Source organism: Cornus florida, unplaced genomic scaffold (assembly GCF_030987335.1).
Source record: "Cornus florida cultivar Cherokee Brave unplaced genomic scaffold, ASM3098733v1 CherokeeBrave_3.0.0_Hap2_Chr06, whole genome shotgun sequence".
Classification (NCBI taxonomy): Eukaryota; Viridiplantae; Streptophyta; class Magnoliopsida; order Cornales; family Cornaceae; genus Cornus; species Cornus florida.
The window spans coordinates 46907512-46930598 of NW_026775576.1; the positions used below are offsets into that span (position 1 = coordinate 46907512).

At 34.4% G+C, this 23087-nt stretch overlaps 2 protein-coding genes across 2 annotated transcripts; both read left to right on the forward strand.

The window, feature by feature from the left end:
- The first annotated feature begins 9321 nt into the window (after nt 1–9321).
- On the forward strand, nt 9322–14540 carry LOC132311432 (disease resistance protein RUN1-like). The gene is made up of 5 exons (XM_059809335.1): nt 9322–10089; nt 10970–12062; nt 12282–12566; nt 12654–13664; nt 13769–14540. Exons 1-5 carry the CDS (start codon nt 9614–9616, stop codon nt 14237–14239), a joined length of 3336 nt encoding a protein of 1111 aa, XP_059665318.1. The 5' UTR covers nt 9322–9613; the 3' UTR covers nt 14240–14540.
- A 2537-nt stretch (nt 14541–17077) lies between these two features.
- LOC132314037 (disease resistance protein Roq1-like) lies at nt 17078–17533 on the forward strand. Its single transcript, XM_059812958.1, has one exon. The coding sequence runs from the start codon at nt 17078–17080 to the stop codon at nt 17531–17533; it is 456 nt and encodes a 151-aa protein (XP_059668941.1).
- The last annotated feature ends 5554 nt before the right edge of the window (nt 17534–23087 follow it).

Sequence of the window (23087 nt, forward strand, 5' to 3'; positions counted from 1 at the left end):
GTTGTCAAACCAAACTTGGATTTTGGTTGAATTACCACAAAGATCAAAACCTGTGAGTTGTTAATGGGTATTTGGGAGAAAATATAACACTGATGGATCTATTCAAACCTTTAAAGCCAGATTAGTAGCTAAGGGTTTTAAATAGAAGAAAGGTATTGATTATTTCGATACTTATGCATGCGTGGCTAGAATTGCATCTATTAGAGTTCTTATGGCTTTGGCTTCTATTTATAATTTATATGTGCATCAAATGGATGTAAAACTGCATTTTTAAATTGTGACCTTGAGGAAGAAGTATATATGGAACAACCAGAAGGTTTTGTCCTACCTGGAAATGAAAGGAAAGTTTGCAAATTAGTAAAGTCATTATATGGTTTAAAACAAACACCAAAACAATGGCATGAGAAATTTGATTCAGTGATACTATCACTTGACATTTAAGCATAATAATGCTGATAAATGCGCATTTATTCTAAATTCACAAATGATTATGGTGTTATTATTTGTCTCTACGTTGATGACTTGCTAATTTTTGGAACAAATATGAGAGGTGTTTCTGAAACTAAGAAATATCTAACTTCATGCTTTAAAATGAAGGATCTTAATGAAGTGGATACTATCTTAGGAATTAAAGTAAAGAAATTTGAAAAGGGGTATGCATTATGTCAATCTCATTATATTGAAAAGATGCTTCTTAAATATAATTATTTGGGAATTAAAGAAGCTAGTACCCCTTATGATTCAAGTAATAAAATGCTTGAAAATTCTAGCAGAGCAATTGCACAACTTGAGTATGCTAATGTTATAGGGAGTATGATGTATGCTATGCATTCTACAAGGCCAGATATAGTATTTGCAGTGTGTAAACTTTCTAGGTACACAAGTAATCCTAGTACAGTTCATTAGAAAGCAATTATTAGAATCCTTAGATATCTTAAGGGAACAGTGGACCAAGGACTGTTTTATTATGATTTTCTAGCAATACTAGAAGGATACTCAGATGCTAGATGGATTACTAGTGCAAGTGATAATAAGTCCACGTCTGGATGGATATTTACAATTGGTGGAGGAGCCATTTCTTGGGCATCTAAGAAACAGACGTGTATAACAAATTCAACAATGGAATCTGAATTTATTGCATTAGCGGCAGCCGGCAAGGAAGCAGAATGGTTGAGAAATTTGTTATTAGATATAGAGTTGTGGCCATAACCGATGCCATCTATTTCTTTGCATTGCGATAGTGAGGCAACTATGTTTAGAGCATATAATAAAATATATAATAGAAAGTCTAGATATATCAGTTTGAGACATGAGTATGTTAGACAATTAATAACTGATGGAGTTATTAACATAATATATGTTAAGTCAAGTAATAACTTAGCAGATCCTCTTACTAAGGGACTCTCGAGAGATTTGGTAAAAATTACGTCTAGTGAAATGGGGCTGAAACCCTTTGTTAAAAATCACCAGTAATTGTAACCCGGCTTTGTACTAGAATACCACTAGTTCAAAGTTTAATGGGTAATAACAAGTTACTGATATGTGGTTGTATAAGCACTGAAAATATATATATATATACTGCCCCTTCTAGGATGTTCAGTGTAGACTGCTACGTTTTGAGGATGAGTTATATACTCTTAAAGAAGTTCAAAATTTTGAAGTGTCTATAGTAGCAGGGACACATATTGGAACTTCTCCTATATGAACATAAGAAGTGCCACTTCTAGCAAGGGTTATTAACGTTTACTCTTGTGAATGTTCATGAAACCAGGATGAGCACATGGCCATAATAGTGCTAAAGAAAATATGGACATCTCATAAAAACTAGATAGAATCATGTGTGTGGTATTTCCAGTTTTAATAAAAGGAGACTTGGTTTAAGCTAAGGCCACCATTGTTCTTCATTAAAACTTTGAATTGCTTACACTAATGGAAGGTTTAAATCGAAAGATACCTTCTTGTATGCATGATAATATCACATCGATTGGATACTAATATGTTACAATATAGTAGGGGACTGTTAAATATATTGTAATATATATATGTGTGTGTGTGTGTGCGTGTGTGTGTGTGTGTGACTTTTGATTTTAGGTTGCAACTATTCAGATAATACATGACTTTTGGTTTACACCTTTTGAATAGGTTGCAACTATTAAGATGGTATATGACTTTTAGTTTGCAACTCTTGAATAGGTTACAACTATTCAGAAGATATGTGACTTTTGGTTTACAACTTTTGAAAGTTTATAAATAGCGATGGTGCCACACGTTCTATATATACTTTTCTGTTCTCTTTCTTATGTTTTCTAGTCATAACAATTTCAACGAGTGTTTAGGGAATTCCTTCAGTATTGCTAACTGCAAGAATTCAGACTTTGTTGTATGCTAGGAATGTTTTGCTACAGAACCCGTTAGCAAACTCAATTTGAGTGGAGGCAAATAACACTTTAAGGAAAGTGAATACATGCCTCAAAGTCTTTATTTTGTTTAATATCAGTGTGCTTGAGAAGGTCTGGTTATCTCCAACAATTTCTGGATCAATTGTTTCAATAGTTTGAGTTGCCATTTTTCTGGGTTTTGAGGAAGAGACGTGGGTCAGATGACACTGAGTTGATCGAGTTACCAGAAGGGTTTGAGGATAGAACCAGAGAACGTGGGGTGGTGTGCACGAGTTAGCTCTCAATTCAGGATACTGAGTCTCGACTCGGTGGGTGGGTTCTTGACTCACTCCGGGTAGAGTTCGGTGGTGAAGGCTATACAGATTGAGAGAGCTCTGATATTGTTAACGTTCTTGGCAGACCAAGGATTGAATGCTAGAATTTTGGAAGAAAAGAAGATTGGTTGAAAGAAAATGAGTGAAATGCTAGAGAGAGAAAGTGAGTGCGGGGAAAATTGTAGGCATAGGAAGACGGTGAAGTTTAAGAACAATGGTAATATTGTCATTTCACCGTTTGTTTATACATATCAGGAATATATAAGTAAAGGGTATAATAGTAAACTCGCTTTTTCATACTTTAGAAAAAAGTGTGAGAGCAAAATTGACTCAGGCTTGTCCTATATATACATGTGTGTGTGTGTGTAAGGTACATATTTGGCCTCCCAAAATAAAATTCCTAAATGAGAATTAATATACACACACACACATGCTCATGCATCAAACTCACAGTTGAATTCAATTTAAGCCCAACCCAATAGGAATTAAAATCATCTCTCTTATAATATAATATTAACCCAATCCAATTATATCAAACAATAAGTTAGTTTATTTTAAGTTCAATCTAATAGTAATAAATATTAGTTCACTATAATATAATACTAGATATAATATGTGTAATATAATCTAAAACTACATAACAAAATAAAAATTTAAAATGCCACTAATGACAAACACCGGTAAGCAACAAGCTCTTATGGATTTTTGTAATTGAGTTCAATAGTGAGAAAAGATAATAAAGATTAAATATACAAGTTCATTATCTCTATTCTTTCCTAATTCTCTTTCACCTATTTCTCCATTTTTTAAATTAAAAATTAATTACTTTTTTATTCTTTAAAGTCATAATCTTATTTTTTCCTTTTTGGTTTTCTTATCCTATTGTATACATTGAGCATACCTACGCATAATGATATACAAATACAATAATATACAGTATACATACATTTATTGATATACATTTATACAATACATACATACATATATATATATATATATATAGATTTGTGCATATACATATAAATAAAGTATATAAATTAATATTAAAATTGATGTAATTTTTTTATTAATTTTTTTAAAAAAAATTTGGCCCCTTATAATCCTCGCTCCACCCCTGCTTTTAATCCCAGCATCTTGTTCATCTACATGACCTTCTAAACTCTTTGACAATTCATTCTATTATTGCAATTATGAAGGCTAATGGCAACATGTTATCAAGGAATTTTAATTACTCATCAAGCCATGTCAGGGGTAGTAGTGGAAAATGCAAGAAGCTCTATTGCAATTAGAATTACAATTATGATAAAAATGTTTTGTTGGTATGAAAAATGTTTTGGGTCATATTTAAGATTTTAATATTGCATATTGGACATGATCTTGTCACGTTAATATATGGCCTTTGCGTATTTTATGAATTGAACACATACATTATAATTTCAATATTGAGTTTTAGTTGTTTTAATGAATTAGACAAGTAATTGTGCCATGATTAAACCCAAAAGACATGTTTCAATCATAATATATGATTCATCTGAATCCTGCCTACAAATTTTGATGCCATTTTTTACCCTCAGTAAGTCTTTTGCAATTCACAGTACTCTGTAACTAATCTTGGCTTAACACTATGCAGTAAAAATGATATTAGGCATAGATTATTGTTGTGACAAGTAGGCTTGTGCTGCTACGAATGGAAGACCGAAGAGTAGGTCTAACCTTTTGGTATTATTACTCGTCCCATATTAGTAGTTGTCACATGAGTATAATTTTTTATAAAAAAATTTAACTTTAGGGTTATAAATGAACCTAGCCGAGCCGAGCTTGGATTTGCTAGATTTCGGTTTGTTTATGAAGTTTGTATAGGCTTGATGAGCTCAAAATTTTATGGACTCTGCTTTGGCTCGTGCCTCTTCCAGTTTTTTTATGGAGTTTGATAGGACTTGGTCTCCGAAGACTGATCTTCATTGAACTCTGAGTCTTTTGTTCGTTTCTAACCTCTGGTCTTTTGTTGGTCTCTGTCTTCACAGTATTCAACAAAGACCGTGAATACTGTGAAGACAGAGACCAACAAAAGACCAGAGGTTAGAAACGAACAAAAGACTCAGAGTCCAATGAAGATCAGTCTTCGGAGATCAAGTCCTACCAAACGTGTATATATATATATATAAGTTATATAAAAATTTGATTTCTTTTCATTTAAAAATTTGTGTATATTAATTTATTCGATTATATCACATGTAGCCAGTAGGCCTAGCAGCCTATCAGTCTATTTCCACTAAAGCAACTAAAGTTCTAGATTCCCACAAAAAGAATCCCATGCGTGGTTGCAATTTATTATTTTTTTTATACTGTATGATATTTAAAAATTAAAAAAACCTAGCTAACTGAATCATCATTATCTTATATATATAATATGTATAGATATATAACCAGCTTGAACCTTAACGAATTTTAACAAATATATGTTCACGAACCTACCCGAGTCGAGTTTAACATTGTTCGAGTTCGACTCGTTTTGTAAATGAGTCTGAACAAAGACCGTGAATACTGTGAAGACAGAGACCAACAAAAGACCAGAGGTTAGAAACGAACAAAAGACTCAAAGTCCAATGAAAATCAGTCTTCGGAGATCAAGTCCTACCAAACGTGTATATATATATATAAGTTATATAAAAATTTGATTTCTTTTCATTTAAAAATTTGTGTATATTAATTTATTCGATTATATCACATGTAGCCAGTAGGCCTAGCAGCCTATCAGTCTATTTCCACTAAAGCAACTAAAGTTCTAGATTCCCACAAAAAGAATCCCATGCGTGGTTGCAATTTATTATTTTTTTTTATACTGTATGATATTTAAAAATTAAAAAAACCTAGCTAACTGAATCATCATTATCTTATATATATAATATGTATAGATATATAACGAGCTTGAACCTTAACGAATTTTAACAAATATATGTTCACGAACTTACCCGAGTCGAGTTTAACATTGTTCGAGTTCGACTCGTTTTGTAAATGAGTCTGAAAATTAAGTTTGGATTCTACTCATTTATTAAATAAACGAATCTGAATCGAGCCCTTAGTGAGATAAACTCAAACTGTTCATGAACTAGCAACTCAGTTGATTTACGTCCCTACACTTAAACCACCAATTCTCAGTCAAACATACACACTGTCAAAGAGGAATAGTAGTATTATAACAGCACAAAGATTTACAGGACCAAAGTCCCAATTTTTTATTTTATTACTCGCAAAAATACAAGGGATGCACATTGAAATAAAAAAGTCTCACGAACAATAACTTTATTCGATTTACACCTTTGTAGATTCCTCTTTGCTTCTTTCCGACATTATTTAGTGGAAGTCTTTTGTTTTGTATCAAGATGCTTTTTTCCAATCACTTGCATTACTCCGAAAGGTAGAAGTTTGGTGGAAAGTTTCCAGCAAATGCTTTGAAATCACCAACTGCCTGGACATTTTCATTAAAAGAAGGAAATTGCTTGGACCTTACACAAAGTGGTGCAGGACAATTTTATTGATTTTATATTACTTAGTAAGTGTAGCAATTATTTTTATTTTTATTCTTATCTTTTTTTTTGGGTCCCAGAAAAGAATTTATTTTGCATTTTTGAAGCCTACAATACAACAATTACCACAGTGAGACGCATTGCACCCCTCAGGGCATAGACACAATGAAGTAAAAATTTTGTTTTCTTTAACAAAATTATTTCACCACTCAGGACAGAAATAGATGTTTTTTCACCACCAGGGCATGAACACATTATTGTTTCGCTTTCGACATGGAAATTCACAATGAGATGCTCAAGGTCTACATGGAACTAATATTCAAACAACTTTTATCATACGAGAGGAGTTCTCAAACTACACATTAGGTCACTTTCTTCACAGAGGGCCTAATCAGAGAGGAAAATTCAAAGTTACTATTTGAATCTAAATTTTTGTTGGACTTCTCTGGAAAATATCTAAGCAACAAATACATGTTTATAAAGTACTCTTGCCTGACATTTCTTTTTTAAAGATTTAAAAATGATAATAATAATAAGCACCTAAATTTATAATCAGTCTATACAAGATCTTACTTAAAACTTGATAGAATCAAAACTTGCTTATATATTTAGAATAAATTAATATGGATATATGATGACTAAAGCTTTATCACTGAAATGTAATTTATCCCCCCATAATCATAAAAAATATACCGTATATAGAAAAAGAAAAAAAGAAATGAATAAGATATGCCAAAGTTAAGGAGTGCCAAAAGTGAAGAATAATAATAGTAATAATGTATTGCCTATTGACATATTTTTTTATTGACAACAATAAACATTAATTACAGGTAAATAAATAAATAAATAATAAAGAAATGCCTCACGTATTTCACTTTCTTTATCCAATGAACAGAAGAAGCTAGAGATGCTTTAATAGCCTAATAGGTTAGTGTCTTCGATGGACTTTACTCTCTACATCTGTTAATTTAATATCTAACATTTATTACCTTAATGAAAAAAAAAAAATTATGTCTGCTTCAACAACTCACTAATAATTGTATCTTTTGACTAAGGTGGAATCGTCATTTATTTGTTTTACATTTGCACCCACTAAATAGAAAAAAATAAAATAAAAATTACTCATACTTGTGAAGGTAAATTTTTATTTTTATTTTTAAAAAAATTAATCTAATTATGTAAGTCCTAAGGGTATATAGGTAAAAAGTTGAATGATTTAGAACTTTAATAGAGAAGAATTGTAAAAGTAAGATTTATTGGTCAAATAAAAAACATATACTAAATGTTATTTGTCCTTTATAGAACATAGCAGAAACTTAGTAGTAATTTTACATGAAGTCTAATTGTGGAGCATTAATAAGTTCTTGTTTAATAAAAATTAACTACTAAAAATTAATATCCTTTTGAATTTTAAATGATCAGATTCATTAAAAAAATAAAAATAATCCAATTCAGTGATAAGTAATATTGGGCAAGATTGTTAGGCGTTTAGTAATTAGAAGAAGGGTGCAAATCTCAAACACCAGAGATTAACCCAATCATTACGACACTTGTTAGTTTTTAGTAATTAACAAATTGCATTATCAAATACATTTAATTAAATAAGTGTTAAATCTGTTTAGAATTAAATGCTGAATTTAGAAAAAAAAAAAAAAAAAAAATTATTATTGACTGTTACTATATTAAATATGTGCTGTCAAGTTAGATTTTGTTACTGTACTAAACAGTAACCCTTGTAAGAAATATTAAAAAAATGTTCATCCTAAATTAAATATTTACGAATTATTTTATAACAGGACTTTGTGTGCGGAAGCATCTTAAAAGTTGTTTAGTTAAAACGAAAAAGTGAAAGTAATGACCAAAATTCATAGAAATTTATTTGAATTTCAATTTTATTTTTCATTTCATTTTTTACTTTTATTTTTTTCTTACACCAATTTTTTTTCTTTACTTAACGATCTTCAAGTCAAATGGTACTACTTCTTTGTCTTCGGAAAAAATTATTACTGTTGGAGTCCAAAAATTTTAGACTCATATATAATATGCAAATTATATCTTTATAATTCAAAAAAAACTTATAAAGTGTAATAATCCCTCAAGTGAATGAGTCAGACTAAAATGTCTTCAAAAAAATGTTGATACGTGTCACTATTTGAAGAGATGATGTTGGTAAAAACTCAAAACAAATCACACAAACTTGATACATAAAAAGTTGTGCGCATATATATATATATGTAAAGTGCGTGAACATATATATCTGGGGATTATGTTCGTCTATATTGATGGCCCGTAAATGAGCTTGTCGAGCTGAGCTTGAGCTTGAACTTGAGTTTAGCTAAATTATGTCAAGTCTAGCTTGATCAACATTGAACTCAATTCTATCCAGCTTGAATTCCTCCATAAATAAGTTGAGTCAAGTTCAAACACCTTTAATCTCAGCTAATTTATAGCTCTGCTTAGGTTTTTTTTACTCATGTAACAAAATATTACAATGAGTATGAATAGGCCAATTGACATTTATTGAACAAGAATCCAACAGTTGAGCTCGAATGCATCAAGGAAGGTAACAACAAAGAAGTCCAACTCAATGTCAAGAAATGGGGGGTATGCATCTAGTAATTGATGAGTAAGTCAAGTGTTAAAATAATAATTATAGTCAGAATTCGGACCATTATGTGATGGGATTCACCAATCCACTTAAAAACAAATATTTCCTTTTTGATTTGTTCAAATTCTGACAACACATCATAACTCAATCAATAATATTATAGTTGAATTACCATGATTATTCAAAGAGAAATGATAGATCTTCTGACTTTAATTGCCGACTCTTCGTCCAAATATAACGTGATTTAATTCTTGACATTATTTAGTGGAGGGGATTTATTACATTTTGGAGCTTCTTTCAGACATTATTTAGTGCTAGTCTTCTGTTTGGGCCCACTTTTAATATATATATATATATATATATATTGTTTGACTCAGGAACTCCCCCACGCAGGGACCCTTAGGGACCCACCGTGGGGTACAAACCTGGGGGGTGGAGCTCTGCCCAAGGACACTTCCGGGTGAGTCCAGGAACGCAGAGGCTAGGAGTCGAACCTGAGCCTCGGATGTGGAAGCCCAAGCTCTAACCATCACTAACACATTTTCACATTAACACATTTTCTTCCTCCAAGTTTCACAGCAAGTCACCACCAACTTTCTGTGTGGACAGAGTCTTACAGGAAGGAAATTGCTTGGATATTGTTACACATAGACATCAACAGCCATATATAATAAAGAGGAGAGAGATATTAATTTCAAGTACCAAAATTGCTTTTAGTCATTTTGCACAAAAAAAAAAAAAAAAAAAAAAATTCACCCAGTGCTAATGGCTTCTTCTTCTTCTCCTCCTTCTTCTTCGCCTCGATGGAATTATGACGTCTTCTTAAGTTTCAGAGGCGAAGATACTCGCAAGAACTTTGTGGACCATCTCTATGTGGCTCTGACACAGAGAGGAATTTACACTTTCAAAGATGATGAGAAACTTGAGAGAGGAAAATCTATTTCTCCTGAACTCCTCAAGGCTATTAAGGAGTCCAGAATTTCTATCATCGTGTTCTCGAAAAACTACGCATCCTCCTCATGGTGCTTAGATGAACTGGTGGAGATCATTGACTGTAAAAACACAGTGCGACAAACAGTTTTGCTGGTCTTCTACGAAGTGGACCCCTCAGACATTCGGAAACAAAAGAGAAGTTTTGCAGAAGCTTTTGGGGACGACAAGGAAAAGGCGCAAAGGTGGAGGGCAGCTTTGGTTGAGGCCGCCAGCTTAAGCGGATGGGTTTCAAAAAATACTGAAAATGGGTAATTAATTACTACATCTGCTATCAGTATTCAGCTTATTGTTTTATTTTCCACTATTTACTAACACACTTAGTTATATTAACGATTTTGTTGATTAAAGTTCTTTTTGATTTTAGATTGAGTAGTTATGGCTATGAATTTTCATACTCTTTTCCTTCTTTAGGCCTATATGAATCTTCAACTGAATATGCATGGATGTATATATTGTTCAACCATTGATTTTATATATATGTGCAGAAGTTCCTCGGCCACAATATGCATTATCATATAGTTATCAGCATTTTTAACATGTATTATTCCATCTATTTCTATCAATTTGATTTGATTTATGAGTTCAGTAGTTTATTACTATTGTCTCATATATTAGTTATAATTGACAGAAATATTCATTATAGTAACTTCAGTATTAGTTATAATAGCTTTGGATGGGATTCAAACAATACCAACACAGACTATTACATTTGTTTCCATCGGTATTCAGCTTTATTGTTTTATTTTCTACTATTTATTGACAATTGACATGCACAAGTTATGAATTCTTCAGTTTTTCCCTTCTTTTAGGCCTTTATGAATTCTCCTCACTTTTAGTAGGACCACTTTTCATCCACCGTGCACGGACCTATATAAAAGATATCATGAATTTGGTTGTAAATTTACCCTTTTATTGTATAACTATTATATGGCTATCAACATTATTAACGTGTATTAATCTATTTCTATAAATTTAATTTGTATACTGTTATTTATTATTGTTGTCTCATATATTAGTTATAACTGACAGAAATATTCATTATAGTAACTTTAGAATTTATCTCTTATAAATACCATCAAACTCACACAATTGATTTATTTATTTTTTAATATGTTTCGTACTTGATAGGCATGAGGCGCAATTTATTCAAAAAATTGCTCAAGAGATTATGAAAATTTTGGGGAAGCATCTACCGTTAAATGTTGCCCAATACCCGGTGGGGATAGATCGCCGTGTAAACGAAGTGATCACTTTGTTGACCAATGGTTCAAAGGATGTGCGCATTGTAGGGATTTGTGGAGCTGGGGGAATGGGAAAAACAACAATTGCTAAAGCTGTTTTCAACCGAAAATTTGATAAATTTGAAAGTCATTGTTTCCTTGCAGATGTTAGAGAAGAGTCAGAAAAAAATGGTCTAGCACATCTCCAACAAAAACTCTTGAAGGAAATCCTAATGGAAGAAGATTTAAAGATATGGAATGTTCACCACGGGATCAATGTGATAAAGGAAAGACTCCAACACAAGAAAGTTCTTGTAGTTATCGACGATGTGAATAGTTTGGAGCAATTAGAAAGTTTAGTCGGGAAAAATGATTGGTTTGGTCTTGGAAGTGAGATCATCATAACAAGTAGAGACAAACGCGTGTTGGAACAGCGTGAAGTTCTTGAAATCTACATGGTTGAGCTGTTGAATTACAATGAAGCTAGTCAACTCTTTAGTTGGCATGCCTTCAAGAACAAGGATCTTGAAGTGAATTATTTTAAACTCTCACAGAGTGTAATTGATTGTGCTCAGGGGCTTCCATTAGCTCTTCAAGTTTTGGGTTCTCTTTTACTTAAAAGAAGCATAGAATACTGGGAAAAGGAACTGGAGAGATTGAAAAAAATTCCAAATAAAAAAATTTACGAAGTTCTCAAGATAAGTTTTGATGGCCTTGAGGATACAGAGAAGGATCTATTCCTTGATATCGCTTGTTTCTTTAAAGGGTATCATGAAAATGAAGTAAACAGTATATTGGGCAGTAGTGGGTTTCCCCCACGGATTGAAGTTCTAAGGGAACGGTCCTTGATAACTATCTCAGACAACAATAGGCTGTGGATGCATGATTTGATAGAAGAAATGGGCAAAGAAATTGTTCGTCAAGAATCACCTGATAATCCTGGCGAACGAAGTAGGTTGTACTCTCATAAAGATATCTATAAAGTACTCAAAGAAAATAAGGTTTGTTCACCTACTTATAAGTTTCTTTCCAAGTGCAAGTAGTTCAAAAAAGAGAGGCTTTGCTTTAAATTAATCCTTCTCTTTTTTCTTCGTATAAGCAGCTCCAATGTAATTCTAATCAGGTTTTGCTTTCCTCCAAAACTTGTATAATTAAAAAAAGATAGGTTGTGCTTTGCTTTAACATAATGTGGTAACTTACACTATGTTCTTGGTTATCAGGGGACAGAAAAAATTAAAGGCATCCTGCTAAACATGCCTCATCACCATCCACCAGAGGAGTTACATGTAAATGTTGATGTCTTTGTGAAAATGAAGAGACTTAAACTGCTCAAACTCAGTGGCATACGGCCTCGTGGACGCCTTACATATCTTCCAAATGAATTATGTTATCTTCATTGGGAAGATTACCCGGAAAGATTTTTGCCATCCAATTTCCATCCAGAAAATCTTGTTCAACTTCACCTTCCTGGTAGCCAAATCCAACAAATTCCAATGGACATCAAGGTATGATGACAGTTTATTTACATATGAATTGTATTGTTGGTTGTATTGAAACTGATTTATTTCTTGCATTGCTTATTTGCTAAACAGTTTATGGGGATGTTAAAACATATCGATTTCAGCGGGTCCCCATATTTGAAAAAATTTCCTGATCTGTCCAATTTCCCACTTCTTGAGGAATTAAATCTTCTATGTTGTGAAAATCTAGTTGAGGTTCACCTTTCCAGTGGAGTTCATGAGAGGCTTGTTAGGTTGAATCTCTTTGGATGTGAAAAACTAAGTCGTCTCCCAAGAAGCATCAAGTTGAAAAAATTGAAATATTTTGATCTCTTTGAATGCTCAAAACTTGAGAAGTTTCCAGAGGTTCAGGAAGGTATGGATAGTTTGGAGGTGCTTCGTTTAGGCTACACTGCAATAAAAGATTTACCCTCATCAATGGAACATCTTACTGGGCTTAAACATTTAGAACTAACGGTCAACCGTAAGCTTAAAAATATTCCAAACAACATTTTTTCTGGAATGAAGGATTTAGGCGAGCTTGAGATGGATGGAACTCTTCTTATAAACCAGGTACCATCATCCATTTTACACTTGAGTAAGCTTACTTCGCTCAATCTCAGTAACACTTTGCAACTGGATGATGATGATGATGATGGAGGAAGTTCATGGATGACAAAATCAATTCAGCTGGGAAAGAGAACAAATGTTGCTAATTCAACTTATTTGCAACTGGATTTGCAAGGCCGTTTGTGCAATTTAACTTATTTAGATCTCGGAAGTTGCAATTTGTCTGAAGAATCCTTATCCAGTTTTGGCCACCTATCCTTGTTGCAAACTTTAAATCTAAGTGAAAACAATTTCGCAAGCATACCAGCGTGCTTCAAACAACTCACAAACCTCAATTCTCTTTATTTGAGACATTGCACAAGCCTCCGAAAGTTGACGTCACTTCCGTCATCTATAAGGTGTGTTGATGCAACTGGTTGCAAATCATTGGAACAATATTGGTTTCCACCAAGTGTAGGCAGTCCAGACTATCGGATATTCAGATTCACTCACTGCTACAACATGCAAAATCTATTATCACAAAGTCAACTTCAGGTTCATCCATCCCTCCTCTGTCTCTTTCTTTATATATATATATATATATGTGTGTGTGTGAAAAATCAGGTTGACGAACTTTATAAATGCATGGAATGGAACAGGAAATGGGTATAATAATTGTTCCAGGAAGTGAGATTCCGCAATGGTTTAACCATAAGTGTAAGGCTAAAGGATCTTCAAATCGGTATTTCCGGGTACATCATCCACCTTCTTACAATAACGTTAAAGGAATTGTCTTTTGTCTTGTTTTCGAAGGATCCTTCCTTGGATGGTACGGGCAGATGTCCTTTAAACTCCGTGTCATTGGTGAGTCCGGGATCAAGTTTTATGAGACCAGAATTGGTGTAGGAGATATTGGGTCAGATCACGTCATTTTCATTCACAAAACCAAATATTATGACGTTGATAAAAAAGTCCATCGACCAATTAAAGATTTGCTCAGACGAAGACCCATTGGCCTTCCCAATATTCCTCATGATGCTTCTGACATTCGGGCTAAAGTAGACTTCTACAACTTAAAAGAAAATCCGAAGGTCAAGAAATTGGGTGTCCATCTAATTATGGAGGAGTAAGTTGAGACCTCGGAGCAAGGTGTGTCACACACAAGTGAGTGCAAATATTGGTTTTTGCTCATTCTTTGGCTTTTTCTGTTTGTTGTTCATCTATATAGGCTATGTTAATTAGGGGTCCTGAGGAGAGCCATTGCAGACCCAAGGCTCCATTTTAGCAGAAATCCAAGAAGACGGTTCTATGTTTGTGAAACAGCAAAGGATCCTTTTAGAGATATTTCTGTACGTTGTCAATTTCATTTTTGTTTTCTAATGTAATTAAGAATTTCAGTTGTGATGAAAATGTGTTTTGTTTGTATGAAAATCTAGCTTTTTTTTTTTTTTTTTTTTTTTTTTTTTTGGGTCACATTTATTGTTTCAGTATAGGATTTGATCTTGTCATGCTTGCTTATGCAAGACTTTTGCATGTGAACTAATACTGTTTGTTTAAACTCTGTCGCTTGAAAAATAAGCACAAATAAGAAGGAACTTTGTTTAATTTCATATCATAATGATAAAAAAAGATAAAAGAAGAAACAAAAAAGGAAAAAGAATGAACTTCATGCACAAGCATGCATTCATTCTACAACATTTTATTTATTTTTTCCTGGCAATTAATTCCTGGAACTTTCACTTTCTCAACCAACATTCAAAGTGGTATTTTTTTTTTAGTGGCTCCACATTTATTCATAATATTAATTTATTCTCATTTTTATCCTTTGATAAATAAACAACACCATTAATTTCAAGGTATTTCTTCAAGTTCCTAATTTCAAAGCATGAACTTTGGTCATGCTTCTTGTGACCATGGACCAATAAAAAGGGCAAACACAATGTACGAGACTCTCGCCTACGAAGCCTGGAGAGGGCTAGGACCCTAATACAGTTACGCCAAATCCAGCAAGCCTACATATTTACAAAGATCATGCCTGGCGCACTTGGCCTCTAGTAATTGCAAGTTTGACCACAAACCACTCTGAAATTAATAATCACCTAGTCTTACATGATACTCCACTGAAATTGAAGTTCCTCATCATGTTCAAGGAAATTAAAACTACTGCTCCCAAAACACAATATAGAAAGAGAAACAAAGGAATAAGAGACCTTAGAGCGTAAAAACAGCCCAAGTGTGAGGAAGAAATAAAGGCATTGACTATTGAAAAATTCTCATTTATAATAATAAATAAATAAACCCTTCAAATCTAAGTTACATCATCAAAAATAACCAAATGTCCCCATTTGCTATGACCTTCTTCCCCAACAATAATTCATTCGTAAATGTTACTTTCTTCCACAAGGACCACGCACTAACAAGATGTTAGATACCTTTTACCAAAACAGGATCAGAGCTTAAAAAAATAAATTCAGAATTTGTGAAGAAAATCTTTTGATTCAATAGTTGAGATGTATATAGAGAGAGTTCAGATGTATCTCTCCTATAATCAAGCAAGAGTTACAAATTCCTTTAAATCAAATTCATTCACTTATCAAAATGGAGCCATAAATTTCAAAATAAGGAAGAGTAACCACATTTTCTTACAATAATTAATTCTTGAACGCATTTACTTATCAAAGCACCTTCACTTTCTCAACTAGATTTCGAAACTGACATCCAAAGTCAGATATTTTATCATAACCTCAGTTTGTTTTCGTAACAACATCAATATCAAGGTGGTTTTGCAACTACACGTGCCATAAATTTCAAAGCATGAAAAGTGGTACAAGTTTGGTCATGTTTCTTTTGACCATAGACAATCAAAACCCCTCAGAATAAAATGTGTGAGTCTAAACCTAATACTTAATTGTAATAGGGGGCCCTCAGAGCGTTCAACGGATTCATTGATGATCGTTTAAGAGTAAAGGGGCGGCAAACCCTTGTGTCCTTTCCTCACTGGGAAGAATAATTCTTCGAATGGACCATCGGATTCATATGATTTTGCTCCCTGATCATCATCTTGATATGTTGTCTCTAGATGTTACAGCAACGAACCGTCTTGCTCTGGTTTGTATACAAACTGCTGGAGGAGTGGGGTCTTTAACCATTGTCCAGTTTTTAAACCATGGTTAGGTTCAAAAAAGAAAAACAACAGGCTACATTTCCAAATTCCACCGCGGTTAAAATAATGAGAAATGTTTTGGTCACCATGACAGTTGGCAGTGATATCTGACGGTTGCCTTAGATTTATTCCACGTTGTATATGGACAAGATTTCTTATCTTTAATTAGGACACGTGGTTCTTTAATATTAGTTTCGGAGGATTTCTACGTCACGGCCTGACTGAGTTTGCATGTTCTAGAGGCGGTGGATGGTTCCGATAATATGCTTCCACCAAATCCAACAGACCTACATATTTACCAAGGCTCATGCTTGCTTCACTTGGCCTGTGGCGATTATGGTTGGCCCCAAAACACAATGAAACTAAGAATCATTCACTCCTATTAAGTAAGACCCACATTCAGCAGGGTGACATCAGAAGTGGGTACATGCTATACCTTAAATGTAAGTTACTCATCTCATATTCAATAAATTAAATCCATCCCCTCAAACCCCATCAAAACAAAAGGAATAAGAGATTATATACCTTCTGACTAGGTGGTGGTCGTCGTTTATTTGTTTCACACCTTTGGAGCTTCCTCTCTACTTCTCACTTTCTCTTAGAAAGAGATCATCACTTTTTCTTCCTACTATGAAGTTTCTTGGCAAGTCACCACCATCTTCCCCATATGTAAACTCATTCTCCAAAGCAAAGTAGGAAGTTACCTGGACATCAAGCTCAGCCATCTGCTAGGATATAGAATAGCTTTCTGAAATATCATTACTAATCTCCAGATCTCCGGCTCTCAGTAATTTTGTAAGCTTCAATGGCTTCTTCTTCTTCTTCCATACCTCAACGGAAATATGATGTGTTCTTAAGTTTTAGAGGCGAAGACACACGCAAGAACTTTGTCGACCATCTCCATGCAGCCATACAACAAAAAGGAATCGACACCTTCAAAGATGACGAAAAAATTGAGAGAGGAAAATCGATTTCAACAGCACTCCTGACGGCAATTAAGGAATCAAGATTTGCTGTTATCGTTTCCTCTAAAAACTATGCTTCTTCCTCATGGTGCTTGGATGAACTTGTAGAGATCATTGAATGCAAGAACAAGATAGGACAGATAGTTTTCCCTATCTTCTACAATGTGGATCCATCCAAAGTAAGGAAACAACAGGGAGTTTCGCATAAGCACTTACCAAACATGAAGAAAATTTTGGGGATGACAAAGAAAAGGTGCAAAGATGGAGGAAAGCTTTGGTGGAAGCAACAAACTTAAGCGGATGGGATTTAAACAATATAGCAAATGGGTAATTATGAATTTTAACTATATTATGCTTCTATTATTATTTTCGTTTTAGTTTCTATTATTTTTTCATTGTTTAGTATAGTGGTAAATGGTAATAATCGAACTGACAAGAGTGAGGTGTTGGCTGCAGACCTTCCAGTATGAGAGCACCGACTTTATGAAAGAATTTTAAGGGTCGGATCTCTCTAATCCGATTTCTTTTGTGATACTACGAGGAATCGGATGGCTAGCTCTCTAATTAAAAATAACCAAGATCCATTTATGATGAGTGAAAGAAAACTCATGAGCATGAAGGACAAAATGATGGACATCCAAAATGCTTAAAAGAACAAAATAGGTGTTCGGCTCCTAAAAACCGTGGTCCTTTCCAAGTGCGGAAAGGAGGGTGAATGTCGGGCGTGCCAGGAACTGTTGTCGTTCCAAAGTGGATATCCGAACAATTATCCAGTAGGAGATTGTAGGGATTAAGCGATTGTACGAAGGACTGGAATTACCACCTTCGAAGGTTCTTTTTGCCTTGAAAAAGAACTTCTGGACTATTCTATGGCTAGTGGAAAGGAAAGCAGTATTGAAAGTGCAGGACTTCAAACTAAAGTGCTGGAAAGTAGGAATAATAAGTGCAGAACTTGAATTAAACATATTGAAGGTGCATTGCAAGAATGTAAAGATAACATGAACGTAAAGAAATTAAAATGTTGTTGGGCTGTGTGATTTGAACAGAGTTTGCAAGTGAAGCCTAAGTGTTGCATTTATAGAGTTTTCCATGCATGCACAGCAGCCTTAGCAACTTCCACTTGTATTGATTTCGAACTGCCAAGTGTCCCATGTTCTCTTGGCAGTTATAACTTCTTCCTTCCATCTTCTTATATCCTATCCTCCACTTGTCTTCCCTTTCTCTTGCCGTAAACATCTTCCCCTTCAGACACGATTTCATCAGCCTCACCATCCATGATTTACGACAACTTTTCTTCAGCTAGTGGTAGCAGTTGCATGAAATACCACCACCTTCAACAGTCATGTCCTTATTTAGCCAAGTGTCCCACGATTTCAAAAGTCTTCTCTTCTGCGGAAGTTTCATTCTTGTACAACTATATATATATATATATATATATATATATATCATGTATATACATAGAAGTTATTTGCAAACCCACATTACCCTTCTCTTCTGTAGACCACACCTCCTTAATTTTAGGTATCCTTCTTTGGCCGAGCTTTCCATCCTGGCTTCATGGCGTCGTCGTTATTTTCCATTCTTCCACTAACTTTACATCGTGGGTTATGGTTGTGTCACACTTCCTTGATTTTAGCTTCTATCACGGGTTGTTTATTACATACATAGATATATCATCCTCCACATTTGCCAATCACATCCCCTTACCTTTAGCAACTTCCCTTCAGCCTTACCTCATCTGGATTTAGAACTCTTGGCGCCATGGACTCCTCCTTTACAGTTGTTACTTCATCGTGGGTTGAATCTGATACATAAATATATATTCACATATATATTTATAAAAATAAATTAAACTCCCACATCTCCTTCCTTTTAGCAATATTGTTTGACTTGGCTAAACCATCGTTGAAGTCTCCTAAAAATAAGGAGAAAACCAACCCCACGTTCTCCTTCTTCTGGCTAAACCAACTTTTACCATATTTGGCAAGTCTCCATTTTACTATGATAACAATCCCTTAAAAGAATTGATCCACAACGGTAAGCACCATAGGAAGCTCAGTAGAACTCACCGTATGTAGTAAAACTCATTCCAAATAGTAAGATGCGAGCCCTCACTTTTAAAGATGGCAAATCCTAATTGGACTTGCCTCTTTCCTTCTAATAATAGAGAATTTTGCATAATAAGACTCTGGTGGGCCCTCACAGTCCTTGCTTCCACATAATTTAAACACTCAGAATGGAATTTTCCAGAAGTTGCGATCTGGCATAGCAAGTTCCATTGGAACTCACCACATACCTCCTCCTTATTGGTGGATAACACAAAAATCAATCCTTAATACTATTACACTACACTTCCTCTTTTGGATATTAGAGTACCAATCTAGTGTGTGGCAAGTTCATTGGAACTCGCCAATGTCGCCTTTCCATTAGACCAAAAAAATAATGAAGTAAACAATAGGTAATAGCATATGACAGACAAAAAAATAGAGAAAAGAACTCCATCTTAAGAACTCAAAATATCATTCAAAATCATCAACGACTACTTCCTAATACTTGAGTAGGAGCTTAAAAACGAGTTGGTGGAATTGAACAATCCTCCAGCCATTGGTAGATTTCCAAAACCAACTACACAAAGACCGGGCAAAGAAAATGTAAAGGTACAAGACTTGGTTCACTCACAACTAACTAGACTTGGTTAAAACTTACGGACTTGAAAGTTCATCAAAAGAAGTCCAAATTAAAACTTGGTTCAGTCATAGATACTAGTGGTATTATATATGTGCAAATACTCAATTAAAATATGTATGAAATGATTAATAATTAACTAGGCATATCTCAGTTTATTTAAATAGGTTTAAGAAAATAAAATAAAAACACAGTAAGATTTTAGAGGGGAATTTAAATAACATTCAATCTTTCCTAAAGATCATTTTGCTTACTGACAAAAAATTGCAAATTAGACATCCTATTAGATACTCTGAAACAAGTTGGCAACTCAGTTAAGATTGAAATCCTCATAATTTCTGTTATAAATACTCGTGTTTCAATATAGGTGGTCCTGTTGCTTGAATATATTTTAATTTCTAGAATGTGTTTCATTCTTCGTATTCTACATCAAATTGGAATGACTAGAATCAATTCTTTATAATGTTGATTCTTTCTTTAAAAAAAAAAAAACTTTTTGTCATTATCAGATTTGAAATTATATGTTCTAATAGATAGGTATATTGAGCTTAATAACATCTGTCAATTTTTATTTTTTTTTTGCTGCTTGGGAGGGGGGAACCTATGCATCTGTAATCATATTGGCATTACTTTATTTATATTTTTAGTATATGTTCCTATCTCTTTAGTAGAATCTTGTAATATTCGAACTTGAAATGGATTATAGAAGATTGGACTCAAATTATGGTTGCATAACTCATTTCTCTATTTTGCTGGACTCAAAGTTGAAATAATAATATTTATAGTTTTGACGTGCACTTTAGTTATAGATTAACCAGTTGTATGAATTCTTCATTTTTTTTCCCCTCCTAGGCTTACATTCAATTTCTTCTTCAAACGGCTGAAGTAGCATCCATGGAAGACAGAACAAGAGAAAAATCAATTAAGAGAAAATTGGTTGACCATGTAGAGGGAAAACCAATAGTAGCATCGGTAACAAAGAGTGATGTGGTCCATATCGAGAGTAATCTTATGAGAAAGGGGCAAAATATTAAAACTAATGCATAAGTTACAGCCTTAATAGAGCTAAATAGTGAAAAAGGAAACATTCAGTTGACCCCAAATAGTTTGGGAATGTTTTGTCGAATTAAGTTGATCTTATGCATTTGGTGTATTTTCTAGAATTTTCTCCTCTCAATATAACTAGTACCATATATAAGTTTTATTTAGGCGGGAAAAAAGGAAAAGGTAACTGATTGTTTCTTACTCCTCCAAGTTACTAGATTTCCTCCTATGAAGGTGCAGTAACCCGTGGTTAACCGTCGATCAGAAGGAGAACCGGCCAATCTGCATCTATGTATCCCTCAATCCGAAGATGTCCAGAAGATCGATAAAGCAGACCACATCCCAAAGCAGCTTTGAGATACTTTAAGATGCGTACAACTGCCTCCATGTGAGGTACCCAAGGACTGGTCATGAACTGGCTCACAACATTGACTACATAGGATGTCTAGACAAGTGATTGTGAGGTAAATAAGTTTACCTACAAGTCTTTGATACATCTCTGGATCATCGAGTGGGTCACCATCATCCACCTTAAGTTTTACATTAGTCTCCATGGGTGTAGCTACAGGTTTCGAACCAAGATATCCAGTATCCTAAAAGAGATCAAGAGTCTACTTCCGCAAAGAAAGACTAATGCCTTGCTTCAACCGAGCCACCTCAATTCTTAGAAAATACTAAAGTTTGCCCAAATCCTTGGTAAGGAAACTAGAACTCAAGTGATGGATTAGAACTTGTATCCCATCTTTGTCACTGCCGGTGATAACGATATCATCTACATACACCACAAGAATCACAATACCACATTTCGTTTTCTTAAAAAAGAGAGAGTGGTCAGCCTGGCTTCTGGTCACACCATGAGCTACCACTGCTTTACTGAACTTATCAAACCATCCACGAGGGGACTGTTTGAGTCCATAGATAGACTTCTTGAGATGACACACACACTCTCCCTTATACTCAAACCCAGGTGGTTGAGTCATATAGACTGTCTCGGTAAGGTCACCGTGCAAAAAGGCATTTTAACATCAAGTTGATGAAGTGGCCAATCTAGATTAGCTGCAAGAGAGATTATCATACGAACAGAATTTAGTTTGGCCACAGGAGAGAACGTCTTAGTATAATCAAAGCCATAAGTCTGCGTGTAGCCTTTAGCAACAAGTTGAGCTTTGAGATGGTCAACAGTACCATCAGGCTTCTGTTTAATAGTAAAAACCCAACGACAACCAACAACCTAAGTATCGGCAGGCTTAGGAACAAGGTCCCAAGTATGATTCAATTTTAAAGCGTTTATTTCTTCTTCCATAGCTTTCCTCCACCCTAGATGAGAAAGTCTCTCCCTGTAGGACTTAAGAAGAGCAATAGAGGATATAACAAAGAAAAAGCTTGAAAGGAGGAGGATAATTTATTATACGATACAAAATTGGAGATAGGGTGATTGGTACAAAATCGTTTACCTTTCCGAACAGCAACATGTTGATCAAAATCAAAATCCGCAGAGATGGGAGAATCTCCAGGCGTTGAATCGACTGGTGGAAGTGGCAAGGCTGGGTTTACTACTTTAGTCGTTGGAACATGATTAACTACTCTTTTTCGGCAACGAGCGAAGACAAGAAGAGCTGGTGGGAAGTTAGAATCAAAAACTGAAGTTGGAAGAACAGACTCTTGAAGAACAGAGTCCTCCATTCCTGGGAATAATAAGGAACATCCTTAAAGAAAGTTACATCTACACACACAAATTGTTTACGAACAGTTGGACTGTAGCATTTATATCCTTTTTGAGTGCGAGAATAACCCAAGAAAATACATTTGTGAGCACGAGGATCAAGTTTGTCTCGTTCCGGGCTTAGATTATGAACAAAAGAGACACACCCAAACACCTTTGGAGGAATGGAAAAAGGGTTGTTGTCATAAAACATCATTTGGAAGGGTGATTTTCCATGAAGAACCCTAAAAGGCATGCAGTTTAAAAGATGAGCAACAACTAGAACTGAATCTGCCCAAAAATGTTTTGGAACATGCATTTGAATTATTAAGGCACATGCGATAGCTAGGAGTGGGCCATTCTTCAGTTCAGCAACTCCCTTTTGTTGCGGGGTATCAACACAAGATGTTTGATGGATA

Coding starts and splice junctions, on each gene's coding strand:
- LOC132311432 (XM_059809335.1), top strand. CDS start 9,614: ATGGCTTCTTCTTCTTCTCCTCCTTCTTCTTCGCCTCGATGGAATTAT. Junction 12,063..12,281: donor AAGTACTCAAAGAAAATAAG/GTTTGTTCACCT, acceptor CTTGGTTATCAG/GGGACAGAAAAAATTAAAGG. Junction 12,567..12,653: donor AAATTCCAATGGACATCAAG/GTATGATGACAG, acceptor TTTGCTAAACAG/TTTATGGGGATGTTAAAACA.
- LOC132314037 (XM_059812958.1), top strand. CDS start 17,078: ATGGCTTCTTCTTCTTCTTCCATACCTCAACGGAAATATGATGTGTTC.